This window comes from Meriones unguiculatus, chromosome 8, assembly GCF_030254825.1.
Source record: "Meriones unguiculatus strain TT.TT164.6M chromosome 8, Bangor_MerUng_6.1, whole genome shotgun sequence".
In the NCBI taxonomy this organism is placed as follows: domain Eukaryota; kingdom Metazoa; phylum Chordata; class Mammalia; order Rodentia; family Muridae; genus Meriones; species Meriones unguiculatus.
In genome coordinates this window covers 77,774,345-77,789,270 of record NC_083356.1, presented here as the reverse complement: position 1 = coordinate 77,789,270, position 14,926 = coordinate 77,774,345, and the positions used below count along the sequence as shown (strand labels likewise).

Genomic DNA, 14,926 nt, shown 5'->3' with positions numbered 1-14,926 from the left:
ATGCCAGGCTCTCTTTCCTGGGGGAATGATTTTCATCCTGAGCGGGGCCAGGGCTGGTCATGGTGCTTTCATCTTCCTGGCTTCCTCATTGCCCAGCATCTGAGAATGAGGCAGAGGAGGACCTTCCTGTCGTGTAACAGCTGGCCAACTTTAAAAGAAGAGAAAGGGAGGGGAGGGAATCCCCCAGACGAAAAACAGGAATTGAGAGTGTTCGGAGGCTCCCTCCCTTTCCCCGGTGGCGAAGCCTGTGGGAACCCCCTGGGAACCCAGTGCGCAAGGAGCACCACTGCAGCGAAGCCTTTCCGCGAAGTACAGTGCAGTGACACGTTTCTGTTTCTCGTTTGCCTTTAGCTCAGGAGGCTCGCTCTTGTGGATATACCACACAAAGTAAGTGCTCTGACCTCCGCGAGGCTGTCGGCTGTCTCCATCACTTTAGCCCCTCCAGCCGTTCTCTCTCTACACCACAGTCAAGTGTCGGGAGGAGGAGAGAGGCCAGGAAAGGGAAGTGGATCCCTAGGGCCCCAGGGGTCAGGGCTGTCCTCTGCCAGGCCCCACACTGATCTTTATAGAATAGTGACATGTTTCACCCTCAGTTCTGAGCAGGGGACTCTCTTGTTGTAGGGATCCTATGAGCACCTGAAATGCTGGCCAGAGGGGCTGAGGGAGGAGCTGTATTAAGCTCCAGTTGCAGGGAGATCAGAACAAATTACTCTTCCTAACGGCGGCTTAGCCTTCACTTGAGTGTAACCCATTCCCCGAGGTTGAAGCCTGGCTTGTGTTCTTGCCTGCTGAGGGACCTTGGCCTCCTGCTCACACGCTCGCTAAGCCTGTATTTTAGCTGTCAAAATGAGAATAAACGTGAAACTTTTATTTGGGGTTGCCAAGGTCATGTGAAAATACATACCAGGGTTGCCAAATCAGAGGCATTTTCTGTGTGCGTGTGTGTGTGTGTGTGTGTGTATGTGTGGCATGTGCATGAGTGTGCACATGTATCTGTAGTTGTACTTGCCCGTGTGTGTACCCGTGTGTGCCAGAGGTCAGCTTCGAGTGTCTTCCCATTATCCTCTACCTTAATTTTGGAGACAAAGTCTCTTACTGGACCAAGATATCATCAATTTTTGGCTACACTGGCAGCCAGGCAGCTCAAGGATTCTTCTGTTTCCACCCCCTCCGCGTGTGCCCGCGCGCGCGCACACACGCACACACGCGCACACACACACACACACACACACACACACACACGTGCACACACACACACACACACGTGCACACACACACACGCACACACACACACGTACACACGCATACTGAGTGCCTGTACACCCCTCTGTCTGACTTGTGTTTGAGTGCTGGGGATCTGAACTCAGGATCTCTTTACAAGTACTTTACCTACTGAGCAATCTTCCCAGCTCCCAGCATCTCTCTTAAATTGTGTATGCGTGCGTGTATGCGCATGTGGAGATCAAAGGAAACCTTGGTTCTTTCCTTTTACCCTGTGGTTCCCGGAATTGACCTCAGGTCATCAGACTTGGTGGCAAGTACCTTTTTACCCCCTGGGACATCTTGCTGGCCTTTCTCTTTCTATCTCCGGTGATTCTCCTTTTAATTCCCAATTATTATAACCCCACCTTGAGTCCTTCACCATCTCAGATACTCCAGAGGCAGATGGGCCCTGTGGGTTTCTTAGTCAGGCGTGCTGGAGTGTGCCTGTCACCTCAACCAGGGGCCGAGTGGGAGGTCAACGGAGCCACGACCCCATCTCAAAACCAAGTCCCTGACACTGTCCCCTGCTCAGAGTCACCTTGACACCTCATCTGTCCTCTCCCTTTTTTTTGTTTTCTCATTCAAGAGACCCAAAATTGGAGACCTTCACAATGAAAGGATGTGCAAGCTATCTCAAGTTGGGGCCAAGATGCCTTATAACTTGTCTTCTGACCTCTCTTTTTGGCAATCTTCAGAGTTCCGGAAGCCATCACTGATTGGGCAACTGGAAAATTTCTCAGATTGACCTTTGTAATACACGCACGCACCTGCGTGATCTTAGGTTTTTTAAATTAAGACCACTTTTCCTTACAGCCACATTCAGTTCACCAAGCTCTTCCATGTCTGCTGTCTTGTTGGTCATTACAAATCCCCTCAGGGAATGGTTGTTACTGCTCGTCCTTTGCAGAGGACAAAGTCGCGGTGTACCAGCAACTGTGTGTGTACCACAGTCCGCCCACTAGCAGGCAGAGTCTGGACCACCGCCCGTGTGTCTGAAGGGGCCCCGTCCTTCACTCCCACCGGTACCTCATCCTGCCCAGTAGGGCACAGCTGAGACCCCTCAAGCCTATCCTCTCCTTTGGAGCTCAGGGTTTTGCGTCTCCCTGTCTTCATGAACTGCGGCTTGAAGTTTTCTCTCAGTGGCGATATCTGATCCTCAGTATTTGGGACCGCCCTGCAGCTGGGACTGCCTCTTTTCCTAGAGGTGTTTATGTTCTTTTTCGTTTCCCAGAATTCCAGAAGTTGGTGACAGCAGCAGGCGCAAGGAATGGTGGTTCTCAAGCTGGTTTAATAATGGGTAAGGGATCGGCATGGGTTCGTTCATCCCTGACACTCTCGGAGGCTCCTTCTCACCCACTCTTTCCTTGCTGCTGCTGTTGTTGTCTATTGTTATTGTGTGTGTAGTGTGTGTGTGTGTGTGTGTGTGTGTGTGGTGTTTGTGTGATTGTAGGTGCATGCGTGCCACAGCACACATGGAGGTCAGAGGACGACATTAAGGAGACAATTCTGTCTTCCCACTGTGGGTTGTGGAAATCAAACTCAGATGGTCAGACTTTCGTGACCGGCAGTTTTACTGGATGAACCACCTCATTCAGTTTGGAGGAATTGAACTTACAGGCAGAATTCTGAGTCTCCCCCCTCTTCTCCCTCTGGTTCTTCTCTCTTTCTTTCTCTCTCTCTCTCTCTCTCCCTCTCCCCTTCTGCCTCCCTCCCTCCCCATCTGCCTTCCTCTGTCTTCCTGTGTCCTTTTCTTTCTCCAGTCAAAATTGTGAACATCAGGCTGAAATTTAAATTTCGGATTAGACAGAGAACAGAAATGTTCCTTGGCGGACCTTTCTAAACCACCTCTCCCCACTTCTGAAATAACGGGAGGGTTACAGGGCCATTGAAACGTGACCGCTTACCTGCATGGTGGCCAGAGAGGCAAATGCTGCACCTCCCCACCCTGCCTCCTACCCCCACCAAGTATGTAGGAATTCTCCGGTCCACCCCGTGCCAGGAGAGATGCATTCTCTACCTTGAGACACGAAAGAGATCCCCATGCCTCCGTGATGTCCTTACCAGTCTTGTTTTCTCTTTGTACACAGGATCCACGGTTACCAAGAGGAGGACGACATAGAGAAAGGGAGAGAAAAGGGAAGGCGTGAAGACCGCGTTCAAGAGCCTCTCCTATCGGACTGGTTCAATCCACAGTAAGGGCAGAGAGTAGTAAGCACGCTGGAGGAGCTGGCGGGGTGGGGGTGGGGGACCGAGTGTGGTGCTGGCAGGGCGGCTTCCTCGGTGGCTAAGAAACTGAGATCTGGGTACTTCGGACCAAACAGACTGAGCACTGTGAGAACCGCAGCAGCAAATGGGCAGCTGTAGGTGCAGCACACAATGCTGGGCAAAAAGAGCCTTAGTGGGCCCCTCAGGACGCTGTGGAAATCTACAAGATCTAGAGTGGGCCAAGAAAATTCTCTAGACTCAGTTACGGTGTCTTGTGGCGTGGACACGGTAAGAGATTCTCGCCGCCATGAATTCACTCGTTACACACGCAGACAGCAAATGCTCATCAGAGAACAGGATCCGTTAGCGGGTGTTTTTCCACACTGCCCCCTTGCTACCCCCTTGTGTTTTCAGAAACTAGCCCCAACGGTTGCTTTTAAAGCAAGCCAAGAACTCACTCCGGAATTGGTGCAGCAGTTAAAGTTCTTGCTGGGCTGATGTGAGGACTGGAGGTCAGGCCCCTCGACCCCGGAGCCATGCAAAGCCACAGGCAGGGTCGTGTGTGTGTGTGTGTGTGTGTGTGTGTGTGTGTGTGTGTGTGTGTGTGTGTGTGAGACGCCAGTGACCCATATCAAGACGGGAGTTCCTGGAAGGTGGTGGGTCAGTAGGAAGGAGGAACAGGAAATCCTGCCTCAGACGTGGTGGGAACCACTGTCACCTGTGGTTGTCCTCTGACCTCTCTACATGCGTGCCGTGGCCTGTGCATGCGCACGCGATCCCTATATCTCACACATACATAAAATTAAATATAGAAGGCTATCAGAGCACATCACTCTGAAGATGAATTTCTTTCTGTGTATATGTGTAGGTATTTGGATATCAACTCTATTTGGTTGATCACAACCAAATCTCTATTTCTTGACAGGAATCACGGCTTTAAAAAATACTGTGGTAGTCGTTGCGTTGGCGACAGTATGACCCACTTAAGAAGCTCCCCGTCACGGAGCTGGGGTTGTGTAGCTCAGTAGCAGAGTATATGCTTAGCGTGCATCAGGACCAATACAGAGAGAAGATGAGGAAGAAGGGGGGGGAGGGGGAAGACAGGAGTTGTAGAGGAAGTGCGTAAGGGAATTGTCAGTCCTAGGGGGCCGTCACCGTGAAACTAGTGTTTGACACAGTTACTAAGGTCATGTGATCCACTGACTGGAAAGATGCGTAGTGACTAAGAACAGAACTGCCCAAGGTGACTGCGAGGCCTGGGAGACCTTGCAGTGGTGAGTTGGGGTGTCGCTAGGCGTCACTAGGAAAAGGATGGGAGGCACGGACACAGGCTTAGGAGCTGGGGGAGGCACTGAGTGGTGTAGGTGGTGGGGAGCTTCCGGGTGGGGGTCTCAGGTGCTCACGAGCTCTGCTGGAGATGGAGGGTGAGGTGTGGTCAGAGTGAGGGTGGCAGGAGGACCGTAGCCCGAGGTGAGGGCATGCCGGCGGAGGACCAGGTGTGTTCTGTCTCAGCACTGGCGGGAAGCAGGAGCAGCTCCAGAGGAAGGAGAGAATACGACCTTGTGGCTTGTGAGGGATCTTGGGCGCTGGAGACGCTGGATATGTTCTGGCAGGTCCGCTTATTGCTCAGCGTAGGAGGTCCATGCCGCTGTGCATGAACTGGAGCTCTGTCCCGCCTGTGTCCTTGGATAGGCTGGGCCGTGGGGTAGTTGCCCGGGAGACACTCCGAGTGTAAAAAGTTGGGAGTGCTGCAGCTTTGCTAAGCATCTTAGATGAAGTCCAGGGACTAGACAGCTAGAGATGGCCGCTGTGGGGATGAGGTCCCCTAGGACTAGACAGCTAGAGATGGCCGCTGTGGGGATGAGGTCCTAGGACTAGACAGCTAGACATAGAGCACCTTTTTGAAGAAGATGGGACAGTTTTACTGTGGCATTTGCACTGGGAGTTATTATGGGCAGAGGGAAGAGGGCCATGGCCACCCCATGCCCTGCTCAGTTTTACCTCGAAATGGATGGCAGGCAGATATAAAAAGAGTATGGCTTGGACGCCTGTGGAGGTGTCTCAATCATGGGCTTGCCCTACAAGCATGAGAACCCAAGTTCGATCCCCAGAATGCATGAACACACCACACACACACACACACACACACACACAATCCAGGTGTGGTGGCATTCACTTGTAATTTCACACTGGAATGTGGGAAGCAGATGGATCAGTGTGACCCTGGTCAACCACTGTATTCTAATTTATGAGTTCTCTCTCTCTCTCTCTATGTATAAATACACATCTCTCTCTCTGTGTATAAATACACATACATATACACATACACATATATGCATATATATATATATATATATATATATATATATACATACATACATACATACATACATATGAATGGCACCTGAGAAATAACACCCAAGATTGTCCTATGGTCTCCATATTGCACACACACATCTACCCATGCACACACAAATATTGGTTTGAACTACCATCCCATTAAAAGCCTTCCCAAGGCACCAAAATCTATTTCTTGAATAAGCAAATTAATGAGTAAATAAGTGTTTTTATGCGTGTCAGTGTGCTGTTTCCTGCAAACCATGGCAGGTCCAGGGCAGGGCAGAGCACACACATTTCCACATCGAGATCTCTGCTCATCTTCTGGTTCCTCCTGGCCATTCTCCTCTTCTGTTCTTCCCTCTTCCTGCCACAGGAATGCTTGGGCCTTTACACACCCTCTTCTTCCGTTGTGCTCTGTTTTCCATTATGCCTCCTTGCGTTGCCTGGCATCAGACAGCACGAGAGGCCGCCTGTCACAGCTGTCTCCAGCCCCCAGGCCTCTGAGCCCAGACTTGTGCCGACCTGCCTGCCCGCCATCTCTCTGTGCCCATCTCACAGGACCCACGTGATTTCTCAATTTCGACCCCTCCCTCTTCTTTCTCACTTCCCATCTCAGTAAATAGTCCGGAGAGTCTGGGAGATTGCTTTTTTTCTTTGTCCACCAACAGTCTAGTTCTTTCATCAATTCTTGCTCCCAAAGTCTTAACATCCTCCTCTCCACGGCTCAGCCCCCTCGCCCTCCATTCCTGCTGTCGCCTGCTCTTTGGTGGGTTACTGCAGCTTGAGCGATGAGTGTTCCGCTGTGTGACTCATAAGAGGTTTAAAGAGTTTTCTTTCCCCAGCCTGCTGTGTGACTCATAAGAGGTTTAAAGAGTTTTGGTTCATTCATCCGTGTGTGTGACAAGGCACTCGTGTGTAAGTCAGAGGACAGCTCGTGGGAGTTGGTTCTTCCGCTGTGTGGGTCCCCAGGATCACACTCTGGTTGTGAAGTCTCGAGAGTGCCTTTGCTTGCCGAGCCATCCTGCCGGCCTAGCCTACAGCGTTTTAACACGTCCTCCAGCTGACACGTGGGTACCGTTGGTGTACCTCTGCATGAAGACATACAGCTGAGGGTAAACTCCTGGTAACCTGGAGACCTGAGGGCTTTATCGAAGGCAGCCCGGGATTTTCCCGGAAGCCTTTGCCCTGACTGGTGGATCCCGGCATGCTGAGGTCACACAGCGCTGAGTGCCCCATCCAGAAAGAAGGCAGGCCTTTGCGTGGCTCTTCCCTGGCTCTCTTCCCTCCCTCCCTTTAGAACCTTATCATGGTGATCTTGGCTAAGGCAGTTGACAGTATCACAGTGGCTTCTTGGGGGAGGGGGATGGGACTGTGGGATTTGATGCCTGAGCTGCCCCCTCCCACCTGCTCACACCTGCACTTCCAAGCTCTTGTCTGGCTTCTCAGTCAAGGGTCAGGGACACGCTGCAATTGTCAGTGGCTCTGAACAATTGACTGCTGGGAAAGAGAACGGTTCAGTTTTTAATTTAGCTTTAATTTTTAATAGTGCTGTTTTGTCTTCCTGATCAAAGGAAGCTCTCCCTTTCAGGTAACCAGAGTGGACATTGGGCTTCTCACAGAGACGCCGGGCAGCTGAGGAGTGGCTGGCGGGTGGGGCTGGGCATGAGGGGATTCTCAAGGGGGAGAACTAGGTGTCACCTCTCTGGGGCTCTCTGTATGAACTAAGTGACCAATGGCTCAGTCCCCTTCCTTAGCCTCACTTGACGTGACCGTGGGTGCTGGTCATGCCTTGTGTGGATATGAAATGCAGGGGTGAAAGGCCAGCACTTAGTCCCTCATGTACTCAAAACAGCAAATACACGCCTAGTCCCTCTTTTCATTAAAAAACAGTGACATACTGCCTGCCCATACATGACAGTAATATAATGGCTCATAGACAGCAAGGACCACTGAGGGAAGGTGGCTGGGTTAGAGCTACTGAGGCGTCCTTCCTTGACAGGCAAGATGAACCACCCAGAGGACGGAGCTGTGACGTGCGAGGGAGATGAAACAGACCCTGTGTGCGCTTACTTATTTTCCCTTTTTATTCCAAAACCTTGTCACCCCATAAAGCCAGAGCTCGACAGGAGTGAATGTGCCACCAGGGTGTAAAGCTCTCCAGGTGAGCACCCCACAGAGCTTGGGTCCCGGGAGCTCCCCACGACACACAAAGGCTGGCAATATGCCGAGGTGGCTGCTGAATGGACAAAGGCAAATCTGGGGTCTCACCAGATTCCATCAGCCAAACGAGTGTCCGCCTAAGGAGCAATAGAAACGAGCTCAAAGCACTCCAGAGAAAGACTCTCTGGGTTCCTCTCTTAGCAGCTGTGTGACTTCAGGCAAATTGCTTAACTTCCCTGTTACAGGTTCCTAGTTGATTAAATAGGAAATGGTTGGTTACTGGCACACACCTCTGACATAATGTAACCTCCTGTAGCTCCTGGCTCAGAGCACTGGCAGGTAATATTGCTTAGTGAGACAGTGGATACAGCTGACTGCAGAACCCAGTCTCACAGGAAGTGCTCCGTGTCATCTGTGTAAGTGTCAACATCCATGACCAGTTCCATGGCTTTGGACACATGAGTAAGTTTCCCTGAGCCTTGCTTCTCACTCCTGGATAGCGGATGCCACATGTCACAGGCCTTGGCTAGGGTTGGTACCAAGCCTGCTGTAGCATCTCTCGTGACGGAAAGGAGCCCCAGAGCGCCCGTGGCCACCCTGCAGCAGGCACACCTGGTATGCTAGAGAGGGAGCCGAGGCCCATCTGGGTCTGAGACTCCAAGCCAGCTGGCACAAGGCACCAGGTGGCCAGTAGAGCAGACAGCCAGGAGGTCTTTCCCTACCCTGCCAGTCCATCAAGCGGAGGTCCTTCCAGCTCTCCCAGGGAGGGAAGAGGCCAGCCAAAGGCAGGGAGGACTGGGCTGGGAGGTCAGAGTCACCTCAAGAACTAGAGAGGGGAGACTGGTGATGGGCAAACTCCTCACTCTCCGCACCAGGCTCTCAGTAGCAGGTGGAGGCTTTGCTAATGGCAGGCAGGTGCCACTGTGGAGGGTATAAGGGACATTCCTCCTGGCTCCTGGCAGCAGCAGCAGCAGTCTCCCTGCAGCCCTGCCTGCATCCCCTCGTGGGTGGCTTTGCCCCCTGTGAGGCACAGGCAAAGGCCAAGTGAGGGCCAGGTCCACACAGGGGCGGTACCTCAGCGCTGGGAGCCAGTGAGGGTTATGTTTAAATTCCAGGCAAATGCTGTGCAAAAGCCAGCAAGCTTGGTCAAGAAGCATCCCGCTCATCCGGGTCCTTCAGTCTGTTCCAGGTGAGCTGGAGGCCCAGTGTGAGTCGACTCCGCCCCTGCTGGGCTCGGCTGCCTCCTGTCCTTCCTGCAGTCAGCCTTCACAGTCACTGTTGCTACCTGCCTGGCTCCCTGTGTTAGTGCTGCCGGGTCTTATTCGGGCTTTCTGAGTAACGGGAACAGACTCCTCCCCACCCCTCCTAACATCCCCAGTGAGGAGACAGCTGTGGGCAGGGGAGGGGGTCTTGCCAGAGCCTTGCTTTCCAGCATGGCTGTGCTCCACTCCTTCCTTTCTAGGCACTTCTGTATCCCTATCTATAAAACGGCAGCCTGAGCATCCACTGATGAAAGTGACAGGGATGGGGCTGGAGAGATGACGCATGGACTCACGGCTCTCGCTCTGCTATGCAAGCCTGAGTTCCTGTCCCTGGCACCCTCGTAAAGTGCTGGGTGGGTGTGGCAGCCTGGCAGTGAGGCCACTGCTTCCAAGCTGGGGACCGGATTCCCCAGAACAAGCTGGCCAGCCTGACCGGGATGTGCCGATGAACCCTGGGCTCACTTGAGAGACGCTGGCTCCGTGAAGAGTCACCAACATCAGCCCTGAGTGCGCACACTGCAGTCACATACATGCCACACGTCCAAATGTTTTACAAGTTCTAAAGAAGAGAAAATAGTGGGAAACAGAGGAAGGAGGTTATTTGATGTGGCCACACTGGGAAGAGGAACAGATAAAGGGGTCCCGTGACCCCCTAATTTTATCTAAATGGCACTGACTGCCATTTAGGTTTAGGTACTAGGCAAGAAGCACATATAAATAACTGGCAAGGGTGTGGTCCTGCCCACCAGTGACCCATCCTTTCACCACAGCAGTCTGTCCCTCAGCATGGCTTCACAAGTTGTTAGAACGATGTGAGACCCCTTACTAGGGAGACAGATTCCCCCTTAGCTGGTACCAGGCCTAGTGTGAGACTGCTGGAGAAATTCTGGGAGGGGCACAAGCATGTCTTCAGAGTGTCTTCACTCCTGCAGATGATGACACTAGCATCCCCTAAGACTGGGGCCCTTTCCGGCCAAAGGCAGACAGGAGGAGGCTTTTCTCTCAGCTCTGACCTCATTCTCTCATCCCCCCTGCATCACATCTTAGGGGCTTGTTAAGCTCTGATGATCTTCTCGGGGATAAGTAACAGCCCAAAGATGTCAGTTGCAGGCTGGGGAGAAAAGCAAAGGAGGTGGGGACACGGCTCAGTTGGTATCTAGCAACTGAGCTCCTCACAAAGGGGGTGCGGTGGCTCACGCCTATAATCCCAGCATTTGGAAGATGGAAGGAGCGGGGTCAGAAGTTCAGGGCGATCCTTGGCTACGCAGTGAGACCGAGATCAGCCTTGGTTCCATGAATAAACTGTGTCTCATGATCTCTCTAAATGAGACTCCAAGGCACCTCTGGGGTGCCTGGACCCATGCCTGTGTCACACTCCTCCTGCTCAAGCCTTTGGGATCCCAGGACAGTTGCCACAGATCTTGCTGGCCTCCTCTTCCTTAACCAGGGTCTCATCTCAGCGTAACGGTTCTGACTCACAGTGTTGGATGTTTTGTCACCAGGAACCGCCCGGAGGTTTTGACGGTGACCCACTGGAATGCGCCAATTGTGTGGGAGGGAACTTACGACACGGATCTGCTGGAAAATTACTATGCCAGGCGGAAAATCACCGTGGGGCTGACAGTTTTTGCTGTGGGGAGGTAAGCAATGCTATTAAACTTGCCCTTGAGTTTTCTGACACCAGAGTATTTGTGAGGGGCCCCAGGGCCCCACACAGGCTGTAATTTGAGTTACTAGGCAGGAGACTTCCCCCTTCTTCCTAATGAAGGCTGAGGGAAAGATGGTAGGTTAAGCCGGCCCATTCCCACCACAGAGGGGTGGGGAACTGTCCTCTTTGCCACTGGAACCCAGAACCAAGCGCTTACCTTGACACTCCTCCTCATGGACCCACTGGGCTTTCCTGGGGAGTCCCCAAAGGCCAGCTTTTGGCTGGCTGAGATGTAAGTGTTCTGTTAAAGCCCAGGGCCTGACCATCCTGGAGGATATGACCCTGGTGTTTTGGATGGTCAGAACTTTCTAAAATTGGACAAGTTCTGATTGCACCAACTCCTGTTTCCTTATTCAGAGCATTTGATGAAGGAAAATGATATTCATTTGTCCTCGAAGGTCGAGCTATGTTGTTGGTTGTAAAGCATAACCCATTTTGTTTTCTTGGTGAATGAAATATTTTCCCCAAAACAAAACATTTAAGTTTCATTTTCCTTTTTTTTTTTTTCTTTTTCTTTATTTATTTGAGGCAGAGTTGTGTTTTTGAAGAGGTAGGTTTTTTTGTTTGTTTGCTTTTGTTTTTTTGAGACAGGCTTTTTCTGGGTAACCCTGGTTGTCCTGGAACTCACTGTAGACCAGGCTGGCCTTGAACTGCCTCTGCCTCCCGAGTACTGGGATTCAAGGTGTACGCTACCACCACCCAGTTTGTGTTTTTAAGGATGATTTAAGAAAGGCTAAGTGAGGGTTGGGAGAGAGATACCGACAAAGTAAGACACATTAGAGTGTGTCTTCTCTGAGTCATTCTGTGCTTTAAAAAAAAAAGTGTGTGTGTGTGTGTGTGCACTCATGAATGTGTAGATCTGAAGACAGTTTCTGGGCACTGGCCCTCTCCTTCCACTATGTGGGTTCTGGGTTGACCTGACCTTGAGCTTTAACAAGATAAGACCTAAGTGATCTTATCACAGCCCCCCCACACACACACAGTGCCCAGCTGTCCTTGTTGTCTTTGGGAAGTTCTGTCCATGTTCAGAGTGCTGATTCCCAGAGGCCTGATGGCGTCCCAGTGAAAAGCCATGGCTGTGGAGTTTTGACATTGCACTGGAAGAATTTGTATTGTTTAGGGATTGGAGTCAGGGCCCAACTCAGCAAACCCTGTCTGCACAGATAAGACAGCCATTCTGCACACTGATTTGATCCTGGTGTTCCCCCAGAAGAACAGAATGTTACCCACTATCTGTCCCATGATGCTATCAACCATCCAATCACAACTCTGCAGAAAAAAACAAAAAAACGGAACAACAAAAGGCCTGAGAGTCCCTCCCACATCCTGGTGAAAGCTGGGCTCCCAGGGAGGCCAGTCTGCAAAGGGCTACACGGACAAACTGTCTCAAAAACAGAAACAAAAAACCCACAAAACAACATCTACAATAAAAACACTCAGGAGCTAGAAGAGTGGGTCCCAGAAATACTGCATCTGGACCCTCAGGGAGGTGAGACAGCTTGCTTTGCTTTTACTCTCAATGCCTGGAGCTGTCCACAGCACTTTAACCTCTTAAACTTATTAGATGTCACAGTGACACACACACACAATTATTGTTTCCCATCATCATGATTGGCTACTTGTGTGCTCAATATACTGACTACGGTCCATATTCTCTGTATAAGTTTGAGGTTTGGGAAAGGACCCTCCGACTCCTCCCTGCAGTCTCCTTGGTGTGATCTGGGAAGACAAGCAGTGGTTTGAGCTTGTAAAAGGCATCCATGTGATGTTATTTTGAATGAGTAAAAAGTCAAATTGACATGAGATATTTATTAGAATGACCAAAGTTTAAAAAAAAAAAAAAGGTACTGACAATACCAAACGTTGGAAAATATATGAAGTAATAGGAACGTTTGTTTATGTTTGGAATACAAAAGGGTACAGCCACTTTGGAGGAAATGTTGGCAGTTCCTTGCAAAACTAAACGTGCTCTTATCATAATCTAGAGATCAAATTCCTTGGTATCAACCCAAGTGAGCTGAAAACATGTCTACACAAAAACCTGCATCGTTATTTTTAGAAACTTTATTCATAACTGCTAAGAGTTGGAAGCAAACAAGGCAAATGGAAAAATGCACTGCTCAGTTCAGACAACAGGATATTATTCAGTGCTAATAACTGAGCTATAAAGCCATGGAAAACAAGGAGGAGTTTTTGTCACTACGTGAACAACCCAATCTGGAAAGGTTCCCATGCTGGCCAGTTTTATGTCAACTTGACATAAGCTGAGAGAACGGGGCCTCCACTGAGAAAATGCCTCCATGAGATCCATGCAGGCAAGCCTGTAGGTCATTTTCTTGGTGGTTGATGGGGCAGGACCCTAGTCTACTGTGTTTGGTGTTTGGTGCCATCCCTGGGCTGGCGGTCCTGGGTTCTGGAAGCAAGCAAGCCATGAAGAGCAAACCAGTAAGCAGCACCCCTCCATGGCCTCCGCATCAGCTCCTGCCTCCAGGTTCTGCCTTGCTTGAGTTCCTGTCCTGACTTCAGTGATGAGCAGCAATTGTAAGCCCAATAAACCCTCGGCTTCTGAACTTGCTTTTGGTCTTGGTGTTCCATCAGTGCAGTGGTAACCCTGAGTAGGACAGGTCCACACTGTCCCGATTCTGGAAGAGGCAAACTATGGTTTAAGGGCAAAGAATGGGCACTGTAAGGAACTGGGGAGAAAAAAGGAAGGAAAAGAAGAGCCTCGAGGATTTTTAAGGTAGTGAAAGTCTTCTGAATGATACGACAGGTGAACACACCTGACGCTGTGCTCCTGCACATTCCACAGTGAACTCAGTATAAATGACACACCTTGTAGGTGTGGTCAGCTGTCACCAACCTCCTTGGAGTATGGTTGGCCTTAGTAGGGAAGGCTGTCCATATGTCCAGGCAGGAGGTATGTGGGCACTCGAAGTACTTTCAGCTCAGTTTTGCTCAGAATTAAAAATTATTCTAAAGAATGCTATTTTAAAATTTCTATTTCTTTCTAGTCGTATGTGCATTGGTGTTTTGCCTGCATGTGTGTCTGTATGATTAGGGTGTCGGATCCCCTTGAACTGGACTTAGAGACAGTTGTGAGCCGCCATGTGAGTGGTGAGAATTGAACCTGGGTCCTCCAGAAGAGCAACCAGTGCTCTTAACAACTGCTCTCCAGCCCCAAGGAATGCTATTTTTAAAAAGACAAAAAAAAAAAAAAAAAAAGTTAAAATGTAGCCCGACTGTAGCTTAGATGGTTGAGTGCATAGTGTCCCTGAGGCTCTGGATTTGTTGCTCGGTGCCACAAAAACTGACGATGTGGTGACACCTGCTTGTAATCCTACCAGGAGTGTGAGAAGTTCAAGGCCGTCCTTGGCTGCATAGTGAGTTTGAAGCTAGCCTGGTATACATGACACTCTTTCTCAAAAAAAGAAAAAGGTGAAATCTGAGATTGTTTAGTATTTGGATGGATTAATAACATCGTATTCATCTAGATGATCCACTGGTGTTTGGGGTAGCCGATGGGGGGATGTAGAATGAGCGGGCAGTGTGGGAACAGAGGTACATCCTACGTGTCGTCGTCCTCTGTAAGGTTGAGTTAGGAGTGCTCAGTGGCCCGTGTTTTCCCCGGCAGTAGCAACACTGGCCTTTTCAGGACATTGAAGGGATAGCTCCTTCGACAGCAGGCATCTACGTACGAGAACAGAGCCTTAGCACGAAGCGCACTGCAAAGCAGAGTTAGTTGAGGACACACACCTCTCAGGCTGGCGAGCTTCCGAGAGCAAGAGGACAGGCCGAGCATGCCCAGCTGTTCTCACGTTGGCAGTGGAGGAGGTTACTCCACTTTCCCCGAGGACCGAGTGACCAGCCAGTGGAGGGTGGCCCGGGCGCTCTGCTAACTCGTGTCCCTCCACACGAGACGCACGACCGGCCTGTGGAGAAGCCATCCCGTCCTCAACGTGAAATACAGAGAGCCTTTGAGCGTTAGCAG

The 14,926-nt window shown here is 50.7% G+C and overlaps 2 protein-coding genes across 13 annotated transcripts in view; one reads left to right on the top strand and one right to left on the bottom strand.

The window, feature by feature from the left end:
- The window catches only part of Cntrl (centriolin), a 327,805-nt gene that overhangs the window by 29,017 nt on the left and 283,862 nt on the right, over positions 1–14,926 (bottom strand). The gene's annotated exons all lie outside the window — the stretch shown is intronic.
- The window catches only part of Ggta1 (glycoprotein alpha-galactosyltransferase 1 (inactive)), a 68,543-nt gene that overhangs the window by 50,730 nt on the left and 2,887 nt on the right, over positions 1–14,926 (top strand). For 6 of the 12 annotated variants that reach the window (XM_021653689.2, XM_021653686.2, XM_060390032.1 and 3 more), the window contains 4 exons: positions 352–387; positions 2,495–2,560; positions 3,351–3,455; positions 10,733–10,870. In XM_021653689.2, coding sequence (XP_021509364.2) covers positions 352–387; positions 2,495–2,560; positions 3,351–3,455; positions 10,733–10,870 — 345 coding nt within the window. The remainder of the gene's footprint in view (positions 1–351; positions 388–2,494; positions 2,561–3,350; positions 3,456–10,732; positions 10,871–14,926) is intronic. The other 6 variants (XM_060390034.1, XM_021653690.2, XM_060390035.1 and 3 more) reach the window with 3 other exon arrangements.